General features: G+C 48.9%; 2 protein-coding genes across 4 annotated transcripts; one reads left to right on the top strand and one right to left on the bottom strand.

Moving 5' to 3' along the window:
- The first annotated feature begins 18 nt into the window (after positions 1–18).
- On the top strand, positions 19–2,850 carry PHF13 (PHD finger protein 13). The gene is made up of 4 exons (XM_053997339.1): positions 19–160; positions 558–659; positions 1,268–1,820; positions 2,200–2,850. Exons 1-4 carry the CDS (start codon positions 122–124, stop codon positions 2,424–2,426), a joined length of 921 nt encoding a protein of 306 aa, XP_053853314.1. The 5' UTR covers positions 19–121; the 3' UTR covers positions 2,427–2,850.
- Positions 2,851–7,119: 4,269 nt separating this feature from the next.
- Positions 7,120–25,628, bottom strand: DNAJC11 (DnaJ heat shock protein family (Hsp40) member C11). Of its 3 annotated transcripts, none has more exons than XM_053997336.1 (16): positions 25,524–25,628; positions 22,154–22,283; positions 20,084–20,157; positions 18,769–18,870; positions 14,607–14,735; positions 13,902–14,024; positions 12,896–12,969; positions 11,805–11,994; positions 11,380–11,465; positions 10,819–10,935; positions 9,727–9,882; positions 9,505–9,574; positions 9,324–9,381; positions 8,551–8,693; positions 7,996–8,125; positions 7,120–7,371 (listed from the first exon to the last, which is right to left on the bottom strand). In XM_053997336.1, the coding sequence occupies exons 1-16, from the start codon at positions 25,593–25,595 to the stop codon at positions 7,346–7,348; spliced, it is 1,680 nt and encodes a 559-aa protein (XP_053853311.1). In that variant the 5' UTR covers positions 25,596–25,628; the 3' UTR covers positions 7,120–7,345. The 3 variants fall into 3 exon arrangements, with proteins under 3 accessions (XP_053853311.1, XP_053853312.1, XP_053853313.1); XM_053997337.1 differs by lacking the exon at positions 25,524–25,628 and adding an exon at positions 25,320–25,494; XM_053997338.1 differs by lacking the exon at positions 25,524–25,628 and adding an exon at positions 25,069–25,148.
- Positions 25,629–25,960: the final 332 nt, after the last annotated feature.

Raw genomic sequence — 25,960 nt, 5'->3', positions numbered from 1 at the left:
GCGGCCCCGCGCGGGCGGCCGCCCCTTCGCCGCCTCCCGCCGGCACCGAGCCGCTCGCGGTGTCGGCACTGCCCGGCTGCCGCCGCCGCCGCCCCGGCCCCGCCCGCGCCCCCGCCGGGACATGGACTCCGACTCCTGCGCTTCGCCGTTTGCCCCGGAGGTGAGCCGGAGTCCCGGGGGGAAAAAGGAAGGGAAGGGAGAAGCGGGGAGGGAACAGAAGGGGAGGGGGTGCGTGTCCCGCCGCCCAGCCCGGCCCGGCCCGGCCCTGTCCGGCCGCCGGTGCCCGCTGCCCGTTCCCCGCCGCGGGGCGGGGGGCCGGGGCCATCTTGTGCCGCCGGGGCGAGGAATGGCGGCGGCGCCGCCCCGCCGTGCCCTCCGCGGGGGAGCTGCCTGGGGGCCCGGTACCGACGCCGGGGGGCGATGGGGGGAGGGGGGGCACTGCCCGGTTCCGCCGCTGCGGGGGCGGGGGGGCGGTGCGGGGCGCGGCGGGAGCGGCGGCGCCGCCTCCCACCGGCGGGCCCGGCCCCGCGGCCGCCGCTCACCCCCGCCTCCCGCAGGACTTCTCCCCCGGCTCCCGGCGGCACCGTACCGTGGAGGACTTCAATAAGTTCTGCACCTTCGTCTTGGCGTACGCCGGCTACATCCCGTACCCGCAGGAGGTGAGTTCCACCGGGGGGCACGGGGGGGGGGGGGGGCCGCGGGCTGGGGGCACGGGGGGCACCGGGCTGGTCTGTCAGACCGGCCGCTCCAGCGGTCACGGCTCCGCGCCGGGCCTGAACAAAAGGGGAACCGCGGCGGCTGGAGGCTCTGGGGACGGGGCGGGTGGTGCCCGGCGTGGGCGGGGTGAAAAACGTCGGATCCGGCATCGCTCTTGCTGCTCCCCGGGAGCTGCCGGAGAAACCTCGGGGTGATGTGCAGGGAGAGCGGGAGCGGGAGCGGCAGCACCTCGAGGGACAGGGCTCAGCGGCTTGGGAACAGAGCACAGTGCCTGAGGGACAGGGCTCAGCTCCCCAGGGGTCAGGGCACAGCACTCTGGGGGACAAGGCTCAGCTCCGAGGGGGACAGGGTACAGTGCTTCGGGGACAGGTGACAGTACCTGGGGGAACAGGGGTTCAGCCCGTGGGGACAGGGAACACCACTCTAGGGGACAGCACACAGTATCTCAGGGATGGGTCAGAGTGCCCTGGGGGGACAGGGGACAGTGCCTTGCGCCACGTATGATTCTGCTCCGAGTCAAACTGTTACCTGTTTCCTCAACATGTTCCAGGAAACGCCGCTGAGGAACAGCCCCAGCCCTCCCAACAGTACTGGAGGCACGATTGACAGTGATAGCTGGGATCCTCGCTTCAATGACACCCCCTCCTCTGTCTCCCTGCCCACCAAGAACAGAAAGAACTTTAGTCAGCTTAAGCGAGCAAAACCGTATGGTTCCCTGTTCCAGCGGGCAAAGGCCAGCAACTTCCTGCCAGAGCGAAAGCAAATCGATAAGATCAGGAAGAAGAAAAAGCTGAAAAGGAGGGAAACAGAGGTGTCTGCAGAGGAGGACTATGAGGAGAAGCTGCTGGATCTGGAGGCAGAGGACTCTTACGCAGAGACACCGATGAGCCCCTCGTCGGAGGGTGACCCTCAGTCTGTGACTGAGCACTGCTCGGTGTGGGACTCTGACACCCCATCCAGCGTCTCCTACCCTGCTGTGACAGCCGAGCAGACGGTGGAGATCCAGAGCGTGGGCAAACGAACGGTCATTCGGCAGGGCAAGCAGGTGGTCTTTCGGGATGAGGATGGCACTGGTGATGATGAGGACATCATGGTGGATTCAGGTGGGTGGCCTGGCTGTCCAAGTGGATTAGCCAGGTGGAAGTAGTGGTGCTTTACTTGTAGCCTCAGGATAATGCTGAGGAGCACTGCCTGGGTGGAATTCAGGAGCAGTTGGGTTTTTGGGAGGAGGGAGGTGGGTTTGCTCTTTCTGCAATAAACTGCAGAACTGTGAAAAGCTGCAATTTTATAGAAGCAGCATCTCCTCGATTACAGCTTCCTGTGTATTGCTGCGAGTCTCTTCCTGTGCAAGAGAGACCTAAAAAAAGCAGCAAAATGCCTGTCTTTGAAACCCAGGTAGTTAATTTAGCATGAAAGGAGAGAAATTCCTGGTGTGAGGGGCATCAGCCGCTAAAAACGTATCTGTGACATTTGTCTTTGCAGATGACGACTCGTGGGACCTGGTCACTTGCTTCTGCATGAAGCCTTTCGCTGGGCGGCCGATGATCGAGTGCAACGAGTGCCACACTTGGATCCACCTCTCCTGCGCCAAAATCCGCAAGTCGAATGTCCCAGAGATCTACATCTGCCAGAAGTGCCGGGACTCCAAGTTTGACATTCGCCGTTCGAACCGCTCCCGGACGGGCTCGCGCAGGCGCTTTCTGGACTAGGGGGGAGGCACGTGCTGGTGCGCTGCGTGGGCGGGTGAGCCGTGGGTGCCGGCCGGGAGGCCGGGGAGGGCTCCCCTGAACTGCTGCTGCTCAGGCGGGAGGGCTGCCCAGCTGGCCTGTGGCCCAGGAATGAGGAATCGCCGAGCCGCGGGCAGCCGGAGCTGGGAGCGGCCAACTGGGCAGAACTGTGGCGAGAGACTGTCTCGAGGGACAGACGAAGCTCTCTGAGCTCAGTGGAGTTTTGTCCGGTTACGATGACTGGGTGATGTACTATACCTTTGCCAAGTAGGTTTTCTCATCCCATTGGGAAACTGCAAATCTTCTCTGTGCTAGAAAACTCCTCCTCCTCCCAAAGAGGGAGGGGAGGAGGAGGGAGTCTGTGTGAAGAGTCTGAAAAGTAAATGGCCCTGTGTTTTAAATTCAATGTGATATTATACCTGCCCATTTGTCCATATAGATCAATCTTAGATATGCTAAGACTCCATAGGAGTCAGCCTCAGTGCTACCGGCCTCTGTGCGATCTGCTGCTGCTTCCACGGGCCTCAGCATAGGGGAGTTCTGTCATTTGGCATCATCCAAGTGCAAACGAGACTTGGGGCTCCCTCCTGTGCCAAGGGACAGCGCCCTGGCAGGAAGGAGCAACCCTTTTCCTGGACAAGCAGCGTGGGGGATCAGTGGCATCAGATTCCTTCCTAGAAGGTCTCTTCTTACAGTGGTTTTTTTTTTTGTGATTTATTTGCATGAACAGCTCAAATGTGTGTATGGGGGGAAACTGCTCCATTTCCTGTCCCTTCATTAACCTCTATGGTGCTGTTTTAAGAAGATGACTCTCCTTTTTCTCGGCCCAGAATTCAAACATGGGCTGTAAAAGGGGCCAAAGGAAATGTAGAACCTGGCAGGTCTGGTTTGGAATTTGATCATGTCCATCCAAGTATGACAGCTGAGTTGATTTTTGCTTTTGCTGTTTGTTTTTTGAAACTGGACTGTAACCAAAAAGCCAGAATCTTTATTCTGTTGGTAGCAATGACGCAGATCAAATGCAGGCAATGCAGAATACAGGATGAAGTGCAATGAGGATCCGTCTGGTGTGGTGTGGAGAGGCCCTGAGGCCCTGGCCAGCACTGCAGACAGGACCTCCTGGGCCTTAACCCACGGGAAATCCCTTCAGGACCACGATGGGAAATCACAGCTCATACACAAGGCCAGGGAGATGCTGGCACTGTTCCTCTCAATGACCAGACAGATCCACATGGATCACACAAATCGGGTTGATGTTTTGAGGTGTTTCTCTGAAGTTATGCCTGAAGAACAGTGTGTGCTCTGTCCAGTAAGAGGCTCAGAGAAGCGCTGGCTGGCACAGCAGCTGCAGCCACACCAGCAGGATCATGACCCCATGAGTTCTGCAGTCACACAGCGTTGGAGCATTGCCTTGTCTGAGGACTGGCTCACCGGGAGATGCATCCTGGTGATGACTGAGGGTCTTGCTAGCACACAGGTTCAAGTGCCCTCCTTCAGACATTGGCCCCGGGGCTGCCAAAGCCTCAGGCAGCCCAGTACCACAGGGCCCTGGGGCTCCACGGTGTGGGGCAGGGTGACAGAAGTGCACAACAAGCAGCTGTTCTCTCCTGGTTCTTGATAAAAATCTCGTTCCACCAAGCTGTAACCGCTGACTGGGTTCAGAAAACCAGCTTCTGTGAAATCTCTCAACCACGACTGTACTGTGCTGCCTTCAGAAGCTATGTGGAACCACCAAGGAGTTTGCCAAAGACTCGCTCCCAATGGCTGCCTGACTGTCCTTTGCAGCCAGAAAAATAACCAAAGTTCTCCAGTGCTGCCATTTCCCCAGAAATGCTTTGGAAGATCCCAGCCACAACTGCACAAGAGTTGGACCTGGTCTGAAATTCGTATCTCTTGTGTTTACAGCGTGTCTGCAGTTCAACTGGACCTCTGTGGACTGTGTTCCTGAAGCTTTTATGGGAGAAATGGTGCACTGTCAAGTGAACTGGCTCTTTTTCACAGAGGTTCAACACTAATCAGTGTGACTGACTCTTGTTCTGTCCCCTTTTTGGATTTATCCCAGTGGATGGTGTCCAGCACGTTACAATATCAGCAGAGAGAAATAAAGAAGTAACATCTCCATTATTTTAGTTCATCACTTTCAGCCATGTATAATTATAGTTTAATTCAGAACTTTATTTTTTCATTAAAACTTCTAATGAACCATGTTTTTTTCTTACACGTGAGACAAATGAACAATGAGTTTGTTATATTCCAAACTCAGGAGTCTGCTGTTATGATTTATTGGTTTGTGAGCTGTTGTGCCAGGCAGCAGGAAGACTTAACACTTGAAGTGCTCTTCCCAAAACAATACACTGAGGTGGGGATAGGAAGAGCTGGCATCGCCACCTTTCTGTGGAGCAGCTGCTCCTTGCCAGCCTCTGCTTAGAATGTGGGACGTGGTGATGGAGCCCTGGAGGGCTGGGAGGGAGGCACTGCCTAGAGTGGCTCAAGACAGCAGGGACAGCGTGCTGGGCTTGTGCCAGGGGCCTGCTGAAGGGTGCAGTGACTGAGCTGGGGGACAGGGCTCAGGCCAGGATGCCAATGGTGTTGGAGTGCACAGTCCTGGCACCAGGTCCCTGCAGGTCAGAAACAGCCCTGGGGCAGCACTGCACCCCTTAGCAAGGACTGGAGGCTTGGCCAGACACAGACCAAGCCCTTGAGAACTCTCTGGGAGCTGTGTTGAAAGAGAACTCCCTCCCTCCCTCCCTCCCCACCACCGGGCAGCACAGAGGACTTTCAAACCACCCAAGAGCTGCTGGAGCCTTGGTGCCACCCTGCAGCTTGTGTATGTGCCACAACCCCACCGGCACTGCTGCTCAGCCAGCTGCTGTCAAAGCAGCAGCCTGAACACCTTGGCAAACTGAAAAGGTAGCTCAACCTTTTGGAAATGGCATTAGGTCACACTGGAAGCTCAGCTCTGCTTGCTTAGAGCTTCTATCTTAATTCTGTTAATTAATTCTGGTAATTTTGAATTATAGAGAGTCATAAAAAGAAGTCCCAGGGGAGTTGTGGATGTAAAATGGCAACTGCTCACAGCAGAATATGGTGGTGAAGGCTGCGGTTCTGCAGTGGGGCTGTTATTACAGTTTTAGCAAAACTTGGCACTGATAGAAAACAAGGAAGAAAGGAGGAGGGGGCTGGGGAGACTGACCAAGCATCTGGATCTCAGGGATGCTCTTGTGCCATGTCCTTGTCTCTACAGGCACTTCTGACCACAACACCTCACACAGTGACATCAAAAAGGAACTGGAGGAGATGTACATTTGTGCCCACTCCCACCCAGCAGAGGTCACTAAGCTGGATGGGATGGAGAGTGCTGTTACCTTTACAAGACCTGCAACCCTTGCTTTCCAGGGGTTTTATCTCAGGAACTTCCTACAGATGAAAAGGGAATGGGACCTGCATTTCAGCTGAATATAATTTATTGCACATTTTACATTTACTTTGAGATTGACAGAACGCTGGCCATAACTGAAATAAAGCCCTGCACCAGGAACTGGTCACAACTGAGAAGTTTTGGTTTTAATAAAAACAAATGAACACCCCTTCATAATATGACCTTGTTTTTTACAGGGGAAAGCATTTCTTTTGGAAATGTCATTCTCCTGGTGCAGTGACCTGAGCACAGAGAACCACAGCAGCACAAAACAGCACAAAACAGACAGGTCCATGTCAGGAAAGGAGTTATGGCAGGAGTTGTCCAAAGCAACTCTGCACTGCCAAGACATGGATGTTTTCCCCTCTGCTTTCACCCATGAGCAATGAAGGCTGGTCTCTACTTAGCCAGAGCAAAATTAAGATCAAGGAACAGCCACCACGATTCCTTGTCTGTCTGCAAAAGCCTCAGATGTGCTGATGTGCCCAGTGTGTAGCAGATTCTACAAGGTGCTGTTTCCAGCTGCTGTATCACCAGCCCAGGACTGCCCTTCTGCAGGGCAGGGCTTCTAGGCAAGAAAAAGCCAATGGATCTATGCCATAACTGCTGCTTTTCAGAAAGGGCAGATGAGTGTTACATTTTCAGCTCTTTATTCATTTGGCCTCTCTCCTCACTTTGGTATGGTTTACTTTATGAACTACATTTATTTTTGCTAGAAATAAATTAGATGTGAAGAGATAGTCGCAGCATCAGAATCAATTGAAATTAATTGCTGTCCTTCTCCCTCACTTTCCTCTTTTCTGGAAATCCTTGACAATACATGGTTGTGGGTGGCAGAAGTATTAATAAAACTGTGATACACCGTGTCCTTGTCTGGAAGAGCAGTGTTGGAAATGAGCATCTGGACAGATGGGTGCTGAAGAGGTCCATGTTACTTCAAAAGGCAAATTCTTTCATACTTAAGCACATACTTTTCGTAACAAGTGCATTTCAAACACAGATTTGAGACTGAAACAATCACTGACCTCTCTCCAAAATATTTGCACAGGGGACTTCCAGGAGGTGGCCAGAGAACTGAAATTCCCCTGATGAGAAGGAAGAAGGTGTGTTACCTACCCCAGGAAGTACGTGGAGAAGTGAGAACAACAGGCCTTCATCCCTGCTGAGTGCCAGGAGAGAGGTGTGAGTGCAGGAACGGGCCGTGGCCAGCTGGGAGCAGGGTGCCCGCTCAGCCCCTCGGCAGAAAGCACTGTGCACTCAGAGTCACGCTGCTTTATTGGGTACCGAGCCACAACTCAGATATTGCCTGGGAGCCGCCTGGAGCAGCAGGGTCTGTCCTTTTGTCCCTAACAGAACCGGCAGGACACCGCCTGCTATACAGACAGTAAAAATAAAAAGAGTCTCTGTTCAAACTCGCAGCGTCCGGGGGAGGTTTTGCAGTTTCCGTTGACCCAGGTACCGTGAGAGATGCGTGTTCCCCGGATTAGCCATCGGCATCGATCCTGTGAGCTGTCAGGGAGAACAAGGAATGGACACACGCTGGAGCCCACCATTGTTCCAAGGACAGGCAGGAACACTTCTGGCCGCTAATTAGACACAACTCAAATGAGCCTCCAATGCACTTCTGGAAGCTCTGTCAGTTGGATGTGCTGCTCACACTGGGCAGGGAGCTGGTCTAGAGCAAACAAAGGTCTGTGCCCTTGAGCCAACCCACCAGACCCACAGGAGCGCCAGTAAAAGTTGCCACAAGCACTAGTTTCACAGATCTCTTCCAGCAGGGAAAATATTTTGGCAGGTAAGATAAATGGGGACAAGAAAGAAATCTGACTCAGGCCTTCATACATTAAATTCAGTCCCCAAATGGCCACCCAGTGCAGCAAACTGAACAAAAGGACACTGGCACCTGTGGGAGGCCTCTCCTTCCAGCCCCAGTTAGAGACACAGACTAGCTGGTACAAACAGCTGCAGAGCTGCTGCTGAGTTCTTCTGGACCTTAGTCCAGAAGCAAGTCATGGCCAGTCCTTATTCCAATAACCCCAGTTCTGAACCCCAGGTCTGTGTGCTTCACCACAGAGCTGAAGTAGTCCATTACTGATTCCCCAAGGAAGATGCTGGGCACTCTGTGCTACTTACATTGCTTTGGTATCCTAAGGGCCTCATTGTCAGCTGACATCACTTGGTGCAGAACTCCTCGGAACTGATAAAGCACTTTCAAACTCTTCTCCTCACCCACACAGGGGTCGTAGAAGCCTGGCAGCCCAGCCTTGAATCAGAGGAGGACAGACTGAGCATCAGGGAATGGACTTTCACAGCTCTCCAGCTGGCCAAAAACATTTATTACTGCCAAGGACAAGGTGTCATAAAAAAAACAAAGGAGTTTTGCTGCCAGCAAGTTGAAACACTGGGGAATCATCTCCACAAGTTTTTGGTGCACGAAAGTAAACCAGAGGGTTGGGAAGTTTCTGGTGTATAGCCCCAAGGTCTGTAACACCCATTGTCCCACTGGCACTGGGAGAGGAAGAAACAGAAGTTCCTGGAAGTTTGTAATACTTGGTATGTAAATGGCATCTGTGAATTGATCCAGAGCCACTGGAGAGATCCCCTGGCAGGACACCACATGGTTCAAACAAAATTCTGGGCCACACATTTGAGTCCCTGAATCTGGGCTTTGACAGAACATCTACGTACCTTGGAGGCCTCTGTAAGGATGAGTTTAGAATCCTTCACCAAGCACTGCAGAGGCACAGTCACATCTATAACCTTCACCTTCTCATTCTTCCTGCTGTTGTCGTTAACAAACTTCCCATACCAGGCATTCACTACAATCAGACCTGCATTTCCCAGGAAATCACAACTGTGATGGAAGGTTTCCATTGACAAAAAGACCACCCCAGCATTTTCTCTTGCTTTCAGTGAGATTTAATTCTCCTAGCCTGGACCCACACTTCCCAAAAAAGAACAACGTTTTTACTTGGGTGCTTGTTATCAACCTTCAGCACTAGAATGGAGTGACAGGACCCTGGTGCCACACTGATGTGACAGTCCAAGTGGATTTCAGTTCATTTTGGAACATTCTATGGAAAATTGCTAGTAACCATAAGAGATGAGATTCCCACTCCGATCTAGGAGCAAACCACGTAAGGGAGAAATCAGTGAAAGCTGAACTTCAGACTACAACTTTTGCACCTATTTATAGACACACCTCTCTCTGGGGAAGAGGTGAATCCAGACTGTTGTCTTCAGTCTGTTGATCCACTTCACACCTTGTCCCAAGATAATATTCTGTGATCCCTCCTAAGCTCAGGCACCTGGAGCTGAGTCATACTGGGGCTCCCCCACTACGTGCTCAGCAGCAACTACACTGCACTTCATCAGGAGTGGGAATGAAGAAAAAACACCTTTGCATTGTTCCTTCTTCTCTCCAGATTTATAGAACAAGTAAATGATATCATAATCTTTACCCATTCTGGCCTCCTCTGCTTCAATTATCCTTCGGACTGACTCCTGCATTAACCGGACCTGTCACGACACAAGTGGCAGAGCAGAAATCACGCAGGGTCAGACACTGTGGCCAAAGGAGAATGGTCCAGAGTGAAAAGAGTTTCCTTTCACTTAGGGGACTGAGTTACAAGAAAGACTCACTGCAGCTTCAGCCTCCTGCTTCTTCTGTAGGATGTCGCTGGCTGTGCTCTCCCGCTGTTTCTCCAGCTCTCTGGCAGAAGGAAGGCAACATCTCATCAGGAATACACGGCTGGGATTCAGGCAGAAACTGGCAGGGTCTGCTTACCCACCCCAATTACAACTGACCCACAGCCTCACACAAATAAGCCCACGTGAGACTTCCTCAGGAATGTGCAAGCTCACCTCTCCTTCTGTGCCCTGAGGTAGGGTTTGATGACCAGCCTGTGCATGGCGAAGTAGATAACGAGAGGTCCCACGGTGGCATAGAACACAGCGCTGGGAAGCAGCTGATCTGTTAGATGGACAGGGAAGAAGTAGGTCTGGCTGGCCCTATTCAGCCTGCAACAAAGAAGAGCAGAGGGACCGTAAGAGGAAAAGCAGAGCTGGATGTGCTTGATGAAGCACACTTAGCAGCAGTGCTTGCTGATGAACCAAGGGGAGCTCAAAATGTGAAAGCCTGATAAACTGAAAAAGCCAACGGCAGAAAAGGCAGCTGACACCAGCCAGAGCCAGACTTTGAAGTAGCAGCTCGTGATAGTACCTGACCATTCTAAAGTTCTTTTTTTAATCTTAGGAGAATTTGCTTGGTCATTAATTTCAACAGAAAAAGGGACAAACATCCTCATGAAAGAAGAGAAAATGCTTCTAGAGAAGGCCTGTGCTTAGAACACTGGCATGGACCTTCAGGGCAGGTGTACATGAATATTTTTCTGATGTCTGTAACAATATTTTTTTTTAGAAAACATGAGTTTCCTTGGGCCTGAATTCTTTGGGCTCTTCAGCACCCCACCTGTAGCTGGCCCCAATTCAAGTGCACCACAGCACAGGGACACTTAATGAGCTCTGTCCTTCTGTCAACTGCAGCTTGTTAATGGTACAGTCACCTGCACTAGGTTATGGTAATTCCATAATTCAAGCATTCACTTGTATACAGCATAATACACATGGAATCCATCTCTACTAATATTTTCAGAAATCTTCCATTCACTTACCAGAGTGCTCCAAATGTCACTTTAAGCTGTATTTCAGAATATTATGATGCACACACACACAGACAGGTGGCTCAGGCTCTGAGTCACACTACTGGAAAGCACCCACTGCTTATGATGGGCTTACAGCTTGCATTAGAGTTGAGGGCAGCTGCACCCTCTCCCAGTGATGTATCAATACACCTGTAATGACCTGGGACTGGGACCTTCCCACCTGAATACTGGAAATAGAATCATGGAGGTTATGGTCAGCCTCTGCAATAAAGAGTTGAGATCTTGAACTGACTTGATTTTCAAGGACACTCCTTGAGGAACACCAACGCTGACAGTGGCTCCTAAAACACTGTGTCTGGAGATCTTCCTCTCTGCTCCATACTCCACTATGGTCCCAAAGAAACCCACCCTAGAATGACAGAACCAAGAACTGTTAAGACAGAGAAGACACTTGAATTTCTCTCCACTGAATCCTGTAATTCCCAAACAAGTAAAGCATGGAAATGCATCTGTTTGCAGCAGATGTTGACCTCTGGAAGATTCACAGAGTATCTCCAAGGTGAAATGAGACCTTCCAGCTTGCTAAGTAGTAAACAAGAACTTCTGGCTTTCTTATTGGGGATGACACAGAGATATCATACACAAGTATTATAAGTTCCACTTAACTGCAGAGGCACACAGGGCCAAGCCTCCAAGACATTCACTTCAGCCTTTACCAGATTTAAAGAGTGAAAAGCAGGCTCCCAAAGGCCACAGAAGCATTTGGTTTATGTGGAACCTGGAGGCCTACAGCAGCAGGAGAGGACAGAGTCCTCAGGCTGTGAGCAATGCGAATTCCCTCTTGAGCACTTACTTGAGAGAACCTTTCACTCGTGTTTGATCCTCATCCTGAAACTTATGCTGGTAACTGACCATCATGAAAGAATGGGGGATTCCCAGCTGAAACACAAGAGGCACAAACGTATTAGAACATACCCTTGAACTGCTGTCCCCCAGTTTCCTTTCTCAACCTTGAAGCACAGAACACAAAGCACTGATTTCCACTTACAACCTCTGCTGTCCGTGTTGTCCTGACCCTGCTCTAAGCTGACCCACGTCACCTATGACAATGCCAAGAGCTGTGCTCTGCCAAACAGCTGGTTACCTATATTAGGTCTGTCAGGAGACATACCAACTGCTTCCTTAGCCTCTAATCCCAAGGCAAAATACTGCTGGGACAGGAAGGTGAGGGTGCTCCCTCCCATGGGGCAGGATCACTGCCCTGCCTGTGGCTCTCACCTGCATGGCCACGGTGAAGTGGCTGGTTTTGGTGTCCCGGACAATACTGGTGTTCATGGCTGACTGGATGCCCCACCGCCACTGCAGGTAGCCCATGGTGTTCTTGTCCAGGTTGCGGGCCAGGACCGTGGTGAGGCCGGGGCGGACCCCGCGGGACGAGAACTGCAGGGCGCAGTTTGTGGTGATGAAACTAGAAAAAAAAAAGGAAAAATTAGTCAGTGAAAAATTCGTCAGTGCCCAGAGACCATCCTGCAAAAAGCATGATGCTCAAGGCTTTTGGGGAAAAGTAAAAAAAAAAACCTAATTGGGACTGCCCTGAGCACAGCAGTGCCCAGGAGAGCAGGCTGTGCCCTGGTTTATTTATTGTCTGTGCCCAAGCACCCAGCCTTCCCCTTCCTGCCCTGTGCAGATAACATCCTGGTCTCTGCAGAACAGCACACTGGGCTGCTGGCACAGAGCAGCCCTGCTACTCAATAATCCTTGAGCATCAGCTCTGAAAACCAGTGCTAAAGCACCCTCTGGGGAACAAGAATCCTGTACAAGCTCTAAGGAATGGCAGATCCACTAAATTTGAAAATGTAAACAGAAGGAATCTATCTACACGAGCTCCTATGATGCTCTCACATGTGGCTCCAATCACAGGCCTTACCTTGTATTCTCCTTTGCAACCTGAGACTTCATTTGTGAACAGACATGACACTAGTGGCAAATTTGGCATTATTTTCCTAAAATATGATGCATCATCTCCTGTTTTGCTGTCAGAAACTCCCTCTCACACATGGAAGCCTCAGAAGAGTTCCCCATTTTTTGTTCTGCTCCCAGAGCAAAATTTTGTTGCTCTGCCTCAGTTATGATGAGTCATGACAAAATCAAGTACAAGTCTAAGGATGTGGAACACAGACCTTCCTTAAACTGGAAATATGAAAAGGGAGGGCACCAACACCCAGAAAGAATGCAGGCATTTTGACAATACAAGTATGACCTTAAGTGTAAAGTGAAAGGACAGAAAATTAATCCAAAATTAATGTGGAAGAGAATTCAAGTAATTTAGTTCCTTATTGTGGAATATTAACCATTTTTCTAATATTTACCATCTTGGTGTAAGATTACGAAATATCTTCAGCCCAAAGAGAGGTCCATGAAGGTCTCCAGCTCCAAACTCCAACTGTTGGAACACATAGTGCCAGAGTATTAGAAGAAAACATCCTTTACAATAGTGACAAAGTATGTCATAAGCACCATTTTCATCACAGCTGTTTTACACATCTGAGTAACATTTACCACCTCTTTCAGCACCCTCCCTTTTCTTCAACTTTGCATTCAGAAGGAGAAAAGGTTGAGTTGGACCTCATGGGTAAAACAAAGCCAGTTTTGTAAAGCTACAGGTGACTGCTACTGGCACCTGCTTTGGTCACTCCAGGGAATGTGGAGAATACTCCCACAAAAATCCTGATGCAATCAGGAAATCTCTGCCCTCACAAAATCCTGATGCAAATCAAAAACCTCCAGTGTGTGCATCTCAAACAAGAGGAAGACTCCCACTCTCCCAAGCTGAGGAAGCAGGCTAGCAGGAACTCATGTGCAAGAAGGAAGGCACAGGCAGCTTCCAGCTATACCAGTGATGCCACGAGCACCTCAAACACAGCCCAGCTTGCAGGTGCAACATGGAACCTTCCAGCTGCTCAGACCAGATCTGCTGGGGGTGGGGGGTCAAACTATTTCCCCCATAACTTCTTCCCATGCAAGCAAAGCAGTTTTGGAAGAAAAGGCCAACTACTACACTGCCCTAAAAGGCCTGGTTGCAGCACTGTGCCTTCAGACAGAGCAATCAGAAAGACTAGAGAGAAAGACTAGGTAACAATTCTGTCTGCACAGGTGAAGTCCAAATTGCATGGCCAAATGGAGAGAGGGGAAAAATAAGAAAAAAACAAGGTTTAGTATTCCCTTTGTCTCAAGTTCCTTTAAGAATTCATTTTTCTACATTTTACAGAACATAGAAAATGGGAGATGAGCCACAGCTAAAGTTCCCCCCCCCAAAAAAAATAGAACACCATGTAATAGATTGAATATAAAACTGCATAACAGGTGTACTCTTACCTCTCCCCATCCCTTGGCAGATGTCACTCGTCTCAGTGCAAGATTAATTGATCCCCCTCCATTCCCATTCTGGGTGGAAAGGTTACCAGACAGTATTGCTGTATCTGTTGAAGTCAGGGGTGCCTGAAAAAGGAATATATTGTTTCAAGTATCTCTGATCCCATTTCACACATTTAGTGCATGTTCTGCAAGGACATAATCACCACTGCAGAGTTTAAATGGTTTTGTAGTCAAACATCAAGCATGGCAAAAAGTCAGATAATTCTTACAGTACCAGACACTTTTGACAATGTAATGTACCACCTTGAAGTCCTGACCTTGAGCTGTAAACCATTCTCATCTCTCTAGCAGACTAAATTTCTACAGCTCTCTGAAAGAGGAAATGCTTCCCATCCTTTTCCTTATGCACATCCTCAGGACTGGGTGCCATTTGCTTTCATGCACTGAACACATTCCATTCAGTGAGAACTGGGCACTGGGCATCTCCACTGCCAGGAGGGCAGGACCACTGCAGCCCACAGACTGGTTGCCCAAAGGTTACAGAGCCAACCCACCATTCTGCTGGCCCCAGGCTGCCTCTTCCCACCTGTGCTGGCCACCGTGTCCCCCCCAAATCCTGCTGAGAGCCAGGAGCAGTGTGTTCTGTGTTCTGAGGTGCAGCATTCACTCACGCCCCGCTCGCACGGCAGTGTTCACCCCCCTCACCTCGATGGACTGGGATATGTGCATTTTGTTTATCTCAATCTGGGGAAAGCTGCTCCCAGGCACATCTTCATACTCCTCGTCATAGCGATCAAACAGGTCAGTGGCATCTATTCCCACACTAATTGTTCCCTGAGGGATGACAAGTGAAACAGGCATTTAGCATTAGCAAACATCTGGCGTACGCAGAACAAGTGGCTGAACCATCCCGGTGTATGATTACATTTTTGTGCAGATTTCCATTGTTCTGCAATTACTTTTACCACTCTATAATGCATTTCCTAATGCACAAGACAGAAGTGAATGATTACAATGTTTCAAAGCAGCAATATAAATCATCAAACAGACTGGAGAAAAGGGAGTTTTTCAGTACAAACTGAATCCCGGGAGGTCATTTTTCTATTGTGACACATTAAAGAAGCAGGTAGAACACCTTTACACAGCACATTTCTTCTTTCCCCACAATTGACTGTGCTCTGTCAGTATTTAAAAGTTGAAGTAATATATTCTAGAAATTGATTTTCTTCAATGGAACTTGGTCAGAAAACCTCTACAGGCTTCTTCTTATGAGTTACCTAAACCGACTTAGTACTGAACTGATCATTCACTTGCAATTGACCTTGTTAGTAAAATATTTTGATTTCTTTTTCTAGTTTATATTTTGTGATCAGAATGAAGATTTGACAAAGACATACTTTTAGCAAGTGGTAAGTATTTCCTTTCTCAGACCATAGAAAAACTTATTCCTACAAAAAACTAGGCCACAGCACAATAGTCTGGCTACCTGCTGCTGTGCTCCCTCAGACTAACTGCAGGAGTGTGTATCTTTGAAAAGAGCACAATTAGGTACTTGTCTGGGTCATATAACTTCAAGAGGCTTTGGAAACCTTCCCTATGGACCCATCTGACAGCATCCCAGGTCCTATAAAACATATGGATTGCAATAAAACCCCCCCTCTGTGCACAAGCACAGACTGAACTCTGAGCAGTTTGTATATGGAAACTCAATAGCTGGGTAGCTACAAACCCCACCCACACTAAGGCCAAGCATAGCTGGAATAAATCCTTATTTCAGTCTGAGGGAGCATTTTTCCTTGATCTAATCAAATGCTGGACTGTAAATAAAGGAAGAATTGCAGAGTCTGACACGACTGGAACCTTTTCTCTGCCTGGGCTCCCAGGCTATCTATTTGCTGTGGAGATTCCCAACCTCTTCTCAGTGTTTATTTTCTGATTACTTATGAAGCAAAAATTGGATAAATATTTTAAAACTGAAAGGTGTGGTTATTTCCAGTTGAATCCTGCAAGAGGGGCTGTGCCCCAGCTGTTTACTAACCACCCTTGGCAGCTGGTGAATTTCAGAACAATTACATTCATTGTGCTGAGTGGTGGTGGCACCAACAACCAGCTTCTGCACTTTCAGGAACTATCTGCAAAGTCACCTTCAAGTGACTCCAGATCCTACAGCTTCTCCAGTTTCAGCCCTCTCCTATGCCATGCTGTTCCTTGAAACGAGGCCAAAAGAACAGGGAAGCAATGGAAAACCTCTAACCATCCTGGAAGGGTGCAGTCCTGTGCTAGCAAACATTTGGAGACAATCTTACTGGTGCCACAATGATGCACCCTTTGGAAAGATGCACCAAGATCCACATGCATTCCTGAATTTCATTGCACCTCCTTTCTCTAAAACACACTCAAAATGCTAGGATTTCCTTTTTCACGTGTATGAATTGTACAGCAAATACTCCTCCCAAGGAAAAATGGAAAACACCTGAACCTCTCCACGAAAATCCACAAGATCCGTTCAGAGAAAAGGAGTGTCTCCCCTTCCCTAGCAGAGCTCCTACTCTTCTGCCTTTCCCTGAGGTGAGAGGTGGACCCTGGGCAGACCCTCCACCTCCTGCCAAGCAGGTGAAGTCACCCTCGGAGATCTGTGGATCCTGGCAAGGAAACTGGTTCAGGCACAAGCACAGGAAAAGCAGCAGATGGTAAAGTTAAAAATATTCCCAGAGAACAAGAGCACCCCTCTGCTGCCGGATAATGGAGGGGACTGCTGCTGCTCCCAGCTCCCATCAGCCACCGGCTCCGACCATGGAGGAGCCCTCCCCGAGGGAAGGGCAGCAGGAGAGAGCTGTAAGGCCTGCTCAGGAGTCAGTGGTGCCCACACTGTGCCCACACTCGGCAGGGCAGGAAGCACGAGTGGCACTATGGAACCATCAGAGCTGGCATTAGCTTTGAAAATCACCTTTATTTGCCAGCCCGTGAATACTGAATTCACTGATGGAATTTGTAGATCTGCCAGAGGAAAATATACTTCCTCCTTACTTTTTACTTAGGGATTTACCTTCAGGAAGGTGATACCTGGAAGTTGTGCCAGGCTTTGCCTTGAGGGACCTGTGTTCCTTACATGTTGACCTTCCGCAGCAGGAAAATAACTGGATTTAATTTCTCCTAACAGGAAGCGGTTCTTCTTAAACCTAGTAATGAACTTTTCAACCCTTCTGCGCATCTTTGAAAGCAAAAACAAAGCTCTAAAAGCAAATAGGAGACTCAATTTCAACTCTCCAAATTGCCTACATCTGGTTATTGCTCAACATTTCTGGTTAAAATGCTTTATTTTTGTGAAACTGTTTTACAGAGCCGACAAAATGTTGGAAATTTTAAAATAACTTGTGCTCGTGTATGAAATGATCACAGCTGTGCTCCCCAATTCCACGGGAACACTGCCTGGAGAGGCATTTCCATCGGCTGCCAGCCTGCAATTGCTGTAAACACCCAGATGGCTAATTTTATCCCAGGACACAGGCTGAGGCTCACAGTGCAGCTCGCAGCCACGGCGAGGCGCCCAGGGAAAATGTCACATTCCTGAAGCAGGGAGCAGCAGAGTGGGAGATAACCGTGCCCCTCTCCAAAAACATCTCTCTGACCCCACTCACCTGCACCTCCAGCAGGGATAGTTTGCCCTGCCTGGCTTGTGGCACACAGAAATCTCTTCCTGCCCTGGAATAAAGCTGTCAGCAGATACTCACACAACACTTTATGCTTGTTTACCCTTCCAGTACAAACCAGTTCGTAGTGTCTATGCACTACCCACAGCCTGGAGATCTGTACAGCCCAATTGCTTTGCTAAGAGCAGTGCAGATCCAAAGGTGGTGCCAAGGTGAATGTCTCAAAATATTACAACTCCACTTAGATGGATGTTTTCCTTAAGATTCAGTCCTAAGCACCACTGCAATCCTAATCTGTCCACTCAGAAGACATTGTGATTTTACACTAATATATGAATTCATTTAGTTAATAGTAGATGCAGCTCTTGGATAATGTTAATCACTGCATAAGTACCAAGATTTTTGGGATTCAACAAGCTTTGAAACTTCAGTCAGGGACCATCCTGACAAACCCCAGGTTTGCCTCACACACTCATCAAGCCAAGAGCCAGCAAAGACACTGCAAGCCTGAGCTATGGATACCCTGGCCACTTGCCATGTCCATCTTTCTCTGCCATCCCAATGGTATTCCTGAGCACCTCTGACCAGCCAAGGTTAGCTGAGGTGAGTCACTCGGGGTCAGAGTCTGCTGCTCAAACAGACTGAGATGGGAACAGCATCCAGGATGATTCTCATCCTGAGGGCACGATCATGCTTTCCAAAATCAGGCACTAACTACAACACTGGCAGACCCTCAACCCTGTTCAGATTGACTTTGCTCACTGTGCTGCTGCCCAGCTGGCTTAGGGATGCCTCAGAATTGTTGCTGCTTTCAAGGTGCATTTGAATAGCTCCCTGCATTGTTGTGACACTGCAGCAATGCCAAAGGGAAAACCTGTCAGGTAACTGCAGTGAGTTACATTTTATTTAGTAAACTTGGAAAGAAATCATAAATATTTCAGTGTTAGATGTATTTTCTGAAAATTGCTGAAAAAGGTATTTTGTCTCAACATGTTTCACTAAGAAAAGAAGAATATTCAGTAGGGGATTGTTCAAAGAATGAGCTGTTCACCCTATATTATGCAGAGAAACTGCATATGCAAAAGACAGAGAGTCATGCAGCAAGTGTAGACACCTGAGGGGCTCTTTCCTACAGGCCCTCACCTAGGCTCAGCACACCCTGCACACGGGTGATAATTACAGACCACTCTTGAGGCCAGGATTAAGTCTTTGCTTACCTTTGGATTAGTTCGCTGCTGCAGTCTCCTCTCTTCCCTCTCTCTCTGCAAACGCTCAAATTCTTCCCTGATTTCAGCTGCAGTTCTCTTTCGTTCCACAACCTGCTCAAAAAGAAATGAAAACCAAACAATTACCAGACAGAGGCTGCTCAGGGCATTGCAGTGCTGGGGGGTCAGGATGGATGCAGGATACACTAACACACCGCCCTGGCTGCTGAAAGCCACCCTGCACCAATTTCAATAGTCAGAGCTTGGAACGAAGCACCCGGGCCAGATCAAAGGGCAGGCATGAGAGAAAACCCCATGCCTTGAGAGAAAGGAAAATGGTTTTGTTATTTCCATTCCCTTGACAAAACCAGGGCAAAGAGCTGTCCAAGCACAACTACAAGACACTGCAGTGCAGTTGTTACCCTCAGCGATCCATTAGCTGCTCTACCAGGTGTGGACACAAAAATGAAAATAACTGAAAGTCTCTGGCCTGAGGTAAATTGATTCTGTGAGAGTTGTGTGATTTTAGGCTATGCTGGTTCACAGCTGCTTACCTGACATGGGACAGGGAATGAGGGTTTTATACAGGCCCAGTTTTGGAATGGATAGAAAGAGTATTGGATTTGGCTCTTCAAAATAAGATCAAGTCTGCCAAAAGCAGTTTAAAAAATCTGTTTTTCAAAGCATCTGCTACAACCTGGATCTGCTCCACATTTCTAGCAACTGACTCCAAGTTTGACCTTGGTGCTGACCTGGCCCAATACCACAGGATTCTGCTTCAAGCAGCATAGTGCAATCAACTAGGGCTGGCAGAGGCCAGCAAGGGACTCAAGAGCTGGACAGACATGAATGGACAAGTTCTGTTTCCAAGCCCATAAAATCCAACTAAAACTAAACCTAAACAAAAACACAAAAAAAACCCACTCCACCCCACTCCAAAAAGCCCAGGAAGAAAAAGTAATTTCAAACTCAGAAGCTAGTTGATGCTGAAAAAAAGCAAGTTTTGGATGAAAAAGATGGGACTAGATGGACAATAATGACACATTTGTCTCAGATAAAGATGTTGCCTGTCATGGTAATATCCTTCCAGGGAACTCTGAATGTCAGGTTTATTGTTCTCTTGTCAAGTGCAAAACCAAAGGGTTCTTTGAGAATCCATCATGGTGTTCCAGCAGGGACAGAGAGAGACAGAAATAACTAACCAAGGATGCCTTCAAACCAACAGGCATTTATTACCAGCCAGGTGTCAGTGCAGCTGATAGAACAATGGCAGATAAAGGTGGGCTTAGTCAAGGCCACTGGCCACAACATGCTCAATTTCTCTCACCTCCCAGCCTTCCATCTCCAGTCCTCTCCTCCCATATATGTCATAGATGGCTCTGGTCTGTGGATCACTAAGCACTGTAAATTGAAACCAAAAGAGAGGAGAGAACTCAGTTTTTGGTCTTCTCCTCAGATTTCAGACCAAAACACTCACGATATTTGGAATTCAAGCACAGATCTAGAAACATCTCGTTCTACAGTTGCACATTAACCCCTCTGATGCATCCATGTGCTTTATTGAAAAGACATACTGACTTTTCCCTGCAACAAATCCAATTCCTTTCATCTTCTTTTCCTAAAACAAGAGACATGCACCTAAGTGAATGTGCAGGGGGAGTTTCTAACACTGCTTTCTTTGAAGGTGACACAAGCCCTCTAACATACATGGAGATTAGGAAAAATTGGCCAGAGCAGTCCCTGGGATTACCATCCAGCTCTGTCTGGCTTTCAAAGCTCTGTGGTGCTTCCTTTGATCTTCCTCACCAGCCATGTCCACTGATCCTTTCCCACCTAGTCCCCACACATGGTACATGCCAAGCACCAACAAACCAATTTCCACGAGGCAGTTCACACCTTGCCAAGCATCAATAAGGGGTAATGGCAAAGGTGTGTGCAGAATCTTAACCTCCCAAAATGCCACCCAACAAATGGACAACACAAAATACAACAGCAGACTGCAGGACAGTTACTTTAGAAAACGACTAGGCACAGGATTAGGAAGAGTCTCTAAAGGGTAAGGCATATTTAAATGCATAAGTTCCTATAACACACTTTTGTGTAGGAAAAATAAATTAAAAAATCATTGCTATTTCCTCCTCCAGGGTTCTAAGACCAGCTTTATCATTATAATGTATTTCTTGAGACTGTGGGAAAACTGATGTGTCCCCAGGGAGCTGGGGGAGTATAGTAAGGCAAAAAGAGACTTATATTGGTAATTGAGTTTCGGTCTGAACTAGTGGAATATTATTGGACTTGCTAAATGTCACAGGCAGACATTGTTTTTTTTATGAATTCTGATAAAATGAATCTTTTGTTGTGTGATACTAAGAGATGGAAGAGGAGAAAAAGAAAATAGAGAGGAGGTGGAGTGGCTCATTTCCAAGATGTCAAAATTTTTGCTCACTACACTCACATTTGGTACTAAACGAGCATCAATTTCCATGTTCATTGCAAGGCAGAGCCAAGAGCAGCCAGAAATTTCAAAGGGAAACTGCTGCCTCTAATGTAAGGCCACTCACCATAATAAAATGAAATTACTGAAGCATTATGAGTTTTTGTTCTGCACATCATCAAGGTCAGATTTTCCCTGCTCTCCCAGCAAAAGCTTCCACATGTCCTAACACCTAACCTAGGGACAACAGGAAAGACTCCACACATGTTCCAGTCCAACTGGAAGGAACAAATGCTTATCAGTCAAAACCAGGGGTGTAAAAAATATTCACTCATATTTGAGGTTGAATGGGGGAATATGTTTTCAGCATTTTGCTTTAGTTTCTCTTTAGCTCCAGGACTGGGTGCACCAGGTTTGTAACATGGATGACTCCTACCAGCTTCTAATCCACCTGCACTCCAGGTGCAACTTGCACACCAGGATTAAAGTAAATTTCAGTTGAATTCAGAGTATTTGAAAAGGGCTTTGGCACAAGAATAAACTAACTGCTATGAATCAGTTGTCCTCCTCTCAGTCAGAGCATACAGAAGAACTTGCTGGAAATAGAGACCAAAGCCAGGTGACAGGGAACAGAACCCAAGGATGCAGTAGTTCATCAGTACAATAAGAAATTATCTATCTGAAGCTTTTCAGTCTTTATTCTCCTATGGAAGAGGTCTTCAGAAGTAAGGGAAGTGATGAGAAGATCATTTACAACATGCAGGAGGTAAGACAGACACTCCACATCTCATTCCCTGCAGCGTTTATATGGCATTTCTCCTCTGACATATGGTACAGAAGCAGGAAACAGCATTGGTAAGTATCAGTACATTTAATTATTACTTTATAATAATAAATAACTCCAAAAAGCATGAAGACACAGCTCTCCCAGGACCCCTCTGCAAAGCTCAGCCTCCCCCTGACCTTCATAGGCTTGGTGGACAAGGTTGAAGAGCCGCTCAGCCTGGGTTTTGAGCTCGGGGTCGCGGTGCTTGTCGGGGTGGTACAGCATGCACAGCCGGCGGTACGCGGCCTTCAGCTCCTCCTGGGAGGCCTGTGGAAACCACCAAAAACGAACTCAAGGACAGCCCCTGCCATTTCCAAAAGGCCACTCTCAAATCAGTCCTGAAAGGGAAGTCAGTCAGCTGTTACACTGCACTACTTTGGCCCAAAATCAAGAACGGATTATTGCTTCACCACGTAAGTTAATAAAATATTCAATTATCACACCAGGATTGTCCACTCTATCTGTAGTGCAACAAGGGACCTCAATAGCTCATCAGTGTATACCCAGGTACAAAAAATGATATAAAAACCCCACCATCCGTGTTCAGACTTTAGCTATATCAGGCAACTACTATCCCCTCCCAATCAGGAGAGCAAGAAAAAGCAAAGTCATCTCAGATAAAAATACATAAATCCAGAGATGTACAACAAATTATACTCATCTTTCAATCTTAACCCTCAAGAGGACACTGCAACTATCCAAAAGCACAGACTTTCCACAGCTGTAAAGGTAGGAAATGTAAACCCATGGCTCTGCTGTCATCCCAGCACTTCCCTTGTGCTCCCCAGTAGCCCATTCTGCTCCCCAGTAGCCCATTCTGCTCCCCAGCAGGGTCTGTGTTGTGCTGTGAAGAAGGCAGGTGAATCACGTGTCCACAAAGCCACAGACAGATAACCATGAGAAGAATGTGCCACCAAAGGCATCAAGAACAAACCTTGTCCTTTACTGCAACCACTCTGGGACCTCAGATGGGACCTGGCCTCGTCCCAAGGACATGGATGGCTCTCTCAGAATCAAGAGGGAAACACCCCTGCTCCTTCCATTATCATCTCCCAGCAATGTTATTTTTGGACTCTAGAGAGTCTCCGTAATCTCCCCTCTCTCACCTTACCCTGCTACATCCCTTGCATTGCAGTTCCTGCCCATTCCTTAGAGATTGCTTACCACCTATTTTTCAGAAGTGCAGTTGCTAAAATCAACCAGAACTTCCCCCAGGCAGAGCTTGAAAGAGCCCAACCATCCAGTTCCCAAACTGTCCAGGCAAGAAACAGTTCCTGGGCACAGGAAACCATTCCAGGAGGAACATCCAGAGTAAAATAACCAAAACCTGATGGTCCAGGCTGTCCCCAGGGGCTGCCACAGTCAAGACCCAGTGCAGTCAGTAAGGAGTGGATTTACAGACACAGATTCCATTTACTGTTAACACCTTTCAAGAAGCAAAGCTGTCACAGGTTCCTAGCTTTCACTGAGGAAATAAAGTTCCTAAAAGGTAATTTCTTAAAGTGACATCTTTTTTACCCACTTGTGGCAAGGAGGGTTTCCATCACAGAAACACACTCGCTTGTGTCACAATGCCAAGAATCCATTTGGATTTGAGGACAGCTCAGAATGTTTTTTCTGCATGTTTGTATTGTTGTTTGTCAATGTTTTAAAATGATGCAGCAAAAGGGGAGGTGCCAAATTTGCTGGTCCCAAGACAGTAAAGACAGCTACAATTAGTTTTTTTCTTTTTACTACCTTGTGCTTTCTCGGATATCAAATTTAAACTGGACTGGGAAGGCAGGGGAACATATAGGCCCAAAATGGCATTTTAAAATCAAATTAATGATAAATGGTTTAATGTGCTATTGATTATATAATACAAATGAGCAGGTTCATTTTTCATAAATGCCATGTTCAATAAAATGTTAGATTGGGCATTTCATCATCACTGAGTAGTTTGGGTCATTGGTTCAATATTCCATGAGCAACAGCCTCTTCAAAACCACTACAGAAACCCTGACATCATTTTCATTCTGCCAGGAAATGCAGTCACAAATAATTGCACGTAAGTTACATTTTTATTACCAAAACTCTGGTCAACATTAAAAGGCCTCATTTAAGGTCTCAAACACAGCACCACGTTTTTAGCAGACTAATATGTCTAAAAGATGAACCATTCACACACACACACAGAGCAACTCCTGCTCACAGGATCCTGCCTCCATGGGGTCACTGCAGCTCCAAGCTCAGCTGCCACATCACCCTGTGCTCAGCACCCAGACATGCTGTTCACCACATCCACTGCAGGACAGCACTGCTCAAGGTAATTAGCAAGGGGCAATTAACAGAGCACCTGCTCCTCTCTGTGGGAATTACTCCCTTGCTGACTCCTTTAATTCAGTTTCCAGCTCCCTGCTGTACAAAACCTGAATGTCCTGCTCTGGAAGCCTGGCTAAGTTAACCATTAAACTTTCCCCAGCAGTCACAACCCTTGCGTGGTTCCCACCTCTCTGCTTTAACCTCTGCACGCAGCTGACGTTTTGGAGGGGAATTACGAAAGCTCCCAAGGAATGTGCAAGCATGGCCCTGCCGGCTTTGAACCAGATGAGGGCTTGAATTTTTTTTTTTAAAGGAGCTGAGCATCAGGGAGTTCTGCAAACAGTGTGACCATCACACGCTGTTCCTACAGGAACGCAGCAGATTCCTACACACGAGGAACAGGAGACTGTCCCCGGAGCTCGGGGACTGACAGGAGTCCCAAAGGGAATTCTTCCAAGCTATGAGACTGAATCGCTTCCAAGTCTGGATATCCTATTGCACGCAGTAGTGGCGGTTCAGTACGAGCCTTGTCCAGCTACAACTGCCACACCCAGGCTGATGGACTTGAAGGGCTTTTTATACATATTTATGCACACACACATATATGTAACAGATCTACACTGCAGTTGCACTTGCTGAAACAAACTACAGCAGAGTTCCTACATCCAGATCTCTGTAGATCTGCCTAATAATTACTACAAAAAGCGCGGTTATCTCCCAATAAGTTCCAAACTATTCCACTGAAACAAACCTGCACGGATTAATATCCATCTAGTCTTAAAAGTGAAATCAAGGATTCTCAAACCTCCTTTTTTTTCTGGCGGGAAAAACGTTTTGCAGAAAAACCCCGGGTGTTTCCAAACTGGAAACGCTCGGGAAGCCTCCACAGCCGTGCCCGAGGGGGCGCGGGCGTGCCCCGCGTGCGCGGAGTTGCATCAGGAGCGCCCGAACCGCCGCAATTCGGAGCAAACCACGCATTTCTCGGCCTCGGCGGGCGCTCACCCTTCTCACTCAACCGGGAGCCCCGCGGCCCGGGCCGAGCTCTCCCGCCCCGCCGCCGACAGCAGCCGCAGCCCGGCCCGGGCGGAGGACACGCCGCAGGGGCGCCGCTCCCGCCGGACGCACACGAGGGTCTGGTGTGGTCTCCTCTCGCCTCACCCCGTCCCGCCCGGCCCCGCCCGGCCCCGCGCGGCCCCGCGGCCGCACCTCGCGGCGCACGTTGAGCAGCCCGTAGTAGTCCTCGTTGTCCGGCGCCTCCTCGCCCAAGGCCGCCGCCATCGTCCCGACCTCTCACCCCGCGCCGCGCGCCGCGGCGCCCCCTGGCGGCCCGGCGGTCCGACCGCCCGCGCACGCGCGCGGGCACCGCCCCCCCCTTTTCCCCCCCACCCCCGCTCCCTCTCCCTTCCCCGCGCTCGCGCAGGCCGGGCGCGTGCGCGTGCGTGAGCGCGGCGCGCGAGCCGGGAGGCGGCGGCGGCGGCGGCGGCGGCGAGGGGTGAGTGAGGGAGGGAGGGACTGAGGGAGAGAGCGAGGCGGGAGCACGGACCGGCACCCACCGGCACCCACCTGCTCTGCCGCGCTCCGCTCCGGCCACGTTGCCCCTCGTTCTTCGCCCCGGCACTCTGAGGCGTCTTTGCCGGCGCGGT

This window comes from Vidua macroura, chromosome 23 (genome assembly GCF_024509145.1).
Source record: "Vidua macroura isolate BioBank_ID:100142 chromosome 23, ASM2450914v1, whole genome shotgun sequence".
In the NCBI taxonomy this organism is placed as follows: Eukaryota; Metazoa; Chordata; class Aves; order Passeriformes; family Viduidae; genus Vidua; species Vidua macroura.
Note: the sequence above shows the minus strand (reverse complement) of the source record. Positions and strands in the feature narration are given on the sequence as shown.

Bases quoted from the DNA above. Each gene is read 5' to 3' on its own strand.
- DNAJC11 (XM_053997336.1), bottom strand. From the start codon at position 25,595: ATGGCGGCGGCCTTGGGCGAGGAGGCGCCGGACAACGAGGACTACTAC. The intron at 9,883-10,818 runs GTCAGTTCAAGA...TCTTTGTTGCAG, and splicing joins GGAGTGTCCTTGAAAATCAA to GCTGAATAGGGCCAGCCAGA. The intron at 8,694-9,323 runs GTAAAGATTATG...TGGGAAATGCAG, and splicing joins AGCAGAGGAGGCCAGAATGG to GTCTGATTGTAGTGAATGCC.
- PHF13 (XM_053997339.1), top strand. From the start codon at position 122: ATGGACTCCGACTCCTGCGCTTCGCCGTTTGCCCCGGAG. The intron at 660-1,267 runs GTGAGTTCCACC...AACATGTTCCAG, and splicing joins ACATCCCGTACCCGCAGGAG to GAAACGCCGCTGAGGAACAG. The intron at 1,821-2,199 runs GTGGGTGGCCTG...TTGTCTTTGCAG, and splicing joins GGACATCATGGTGGATTCAG to ATGACGACTCGTGGGACCTG.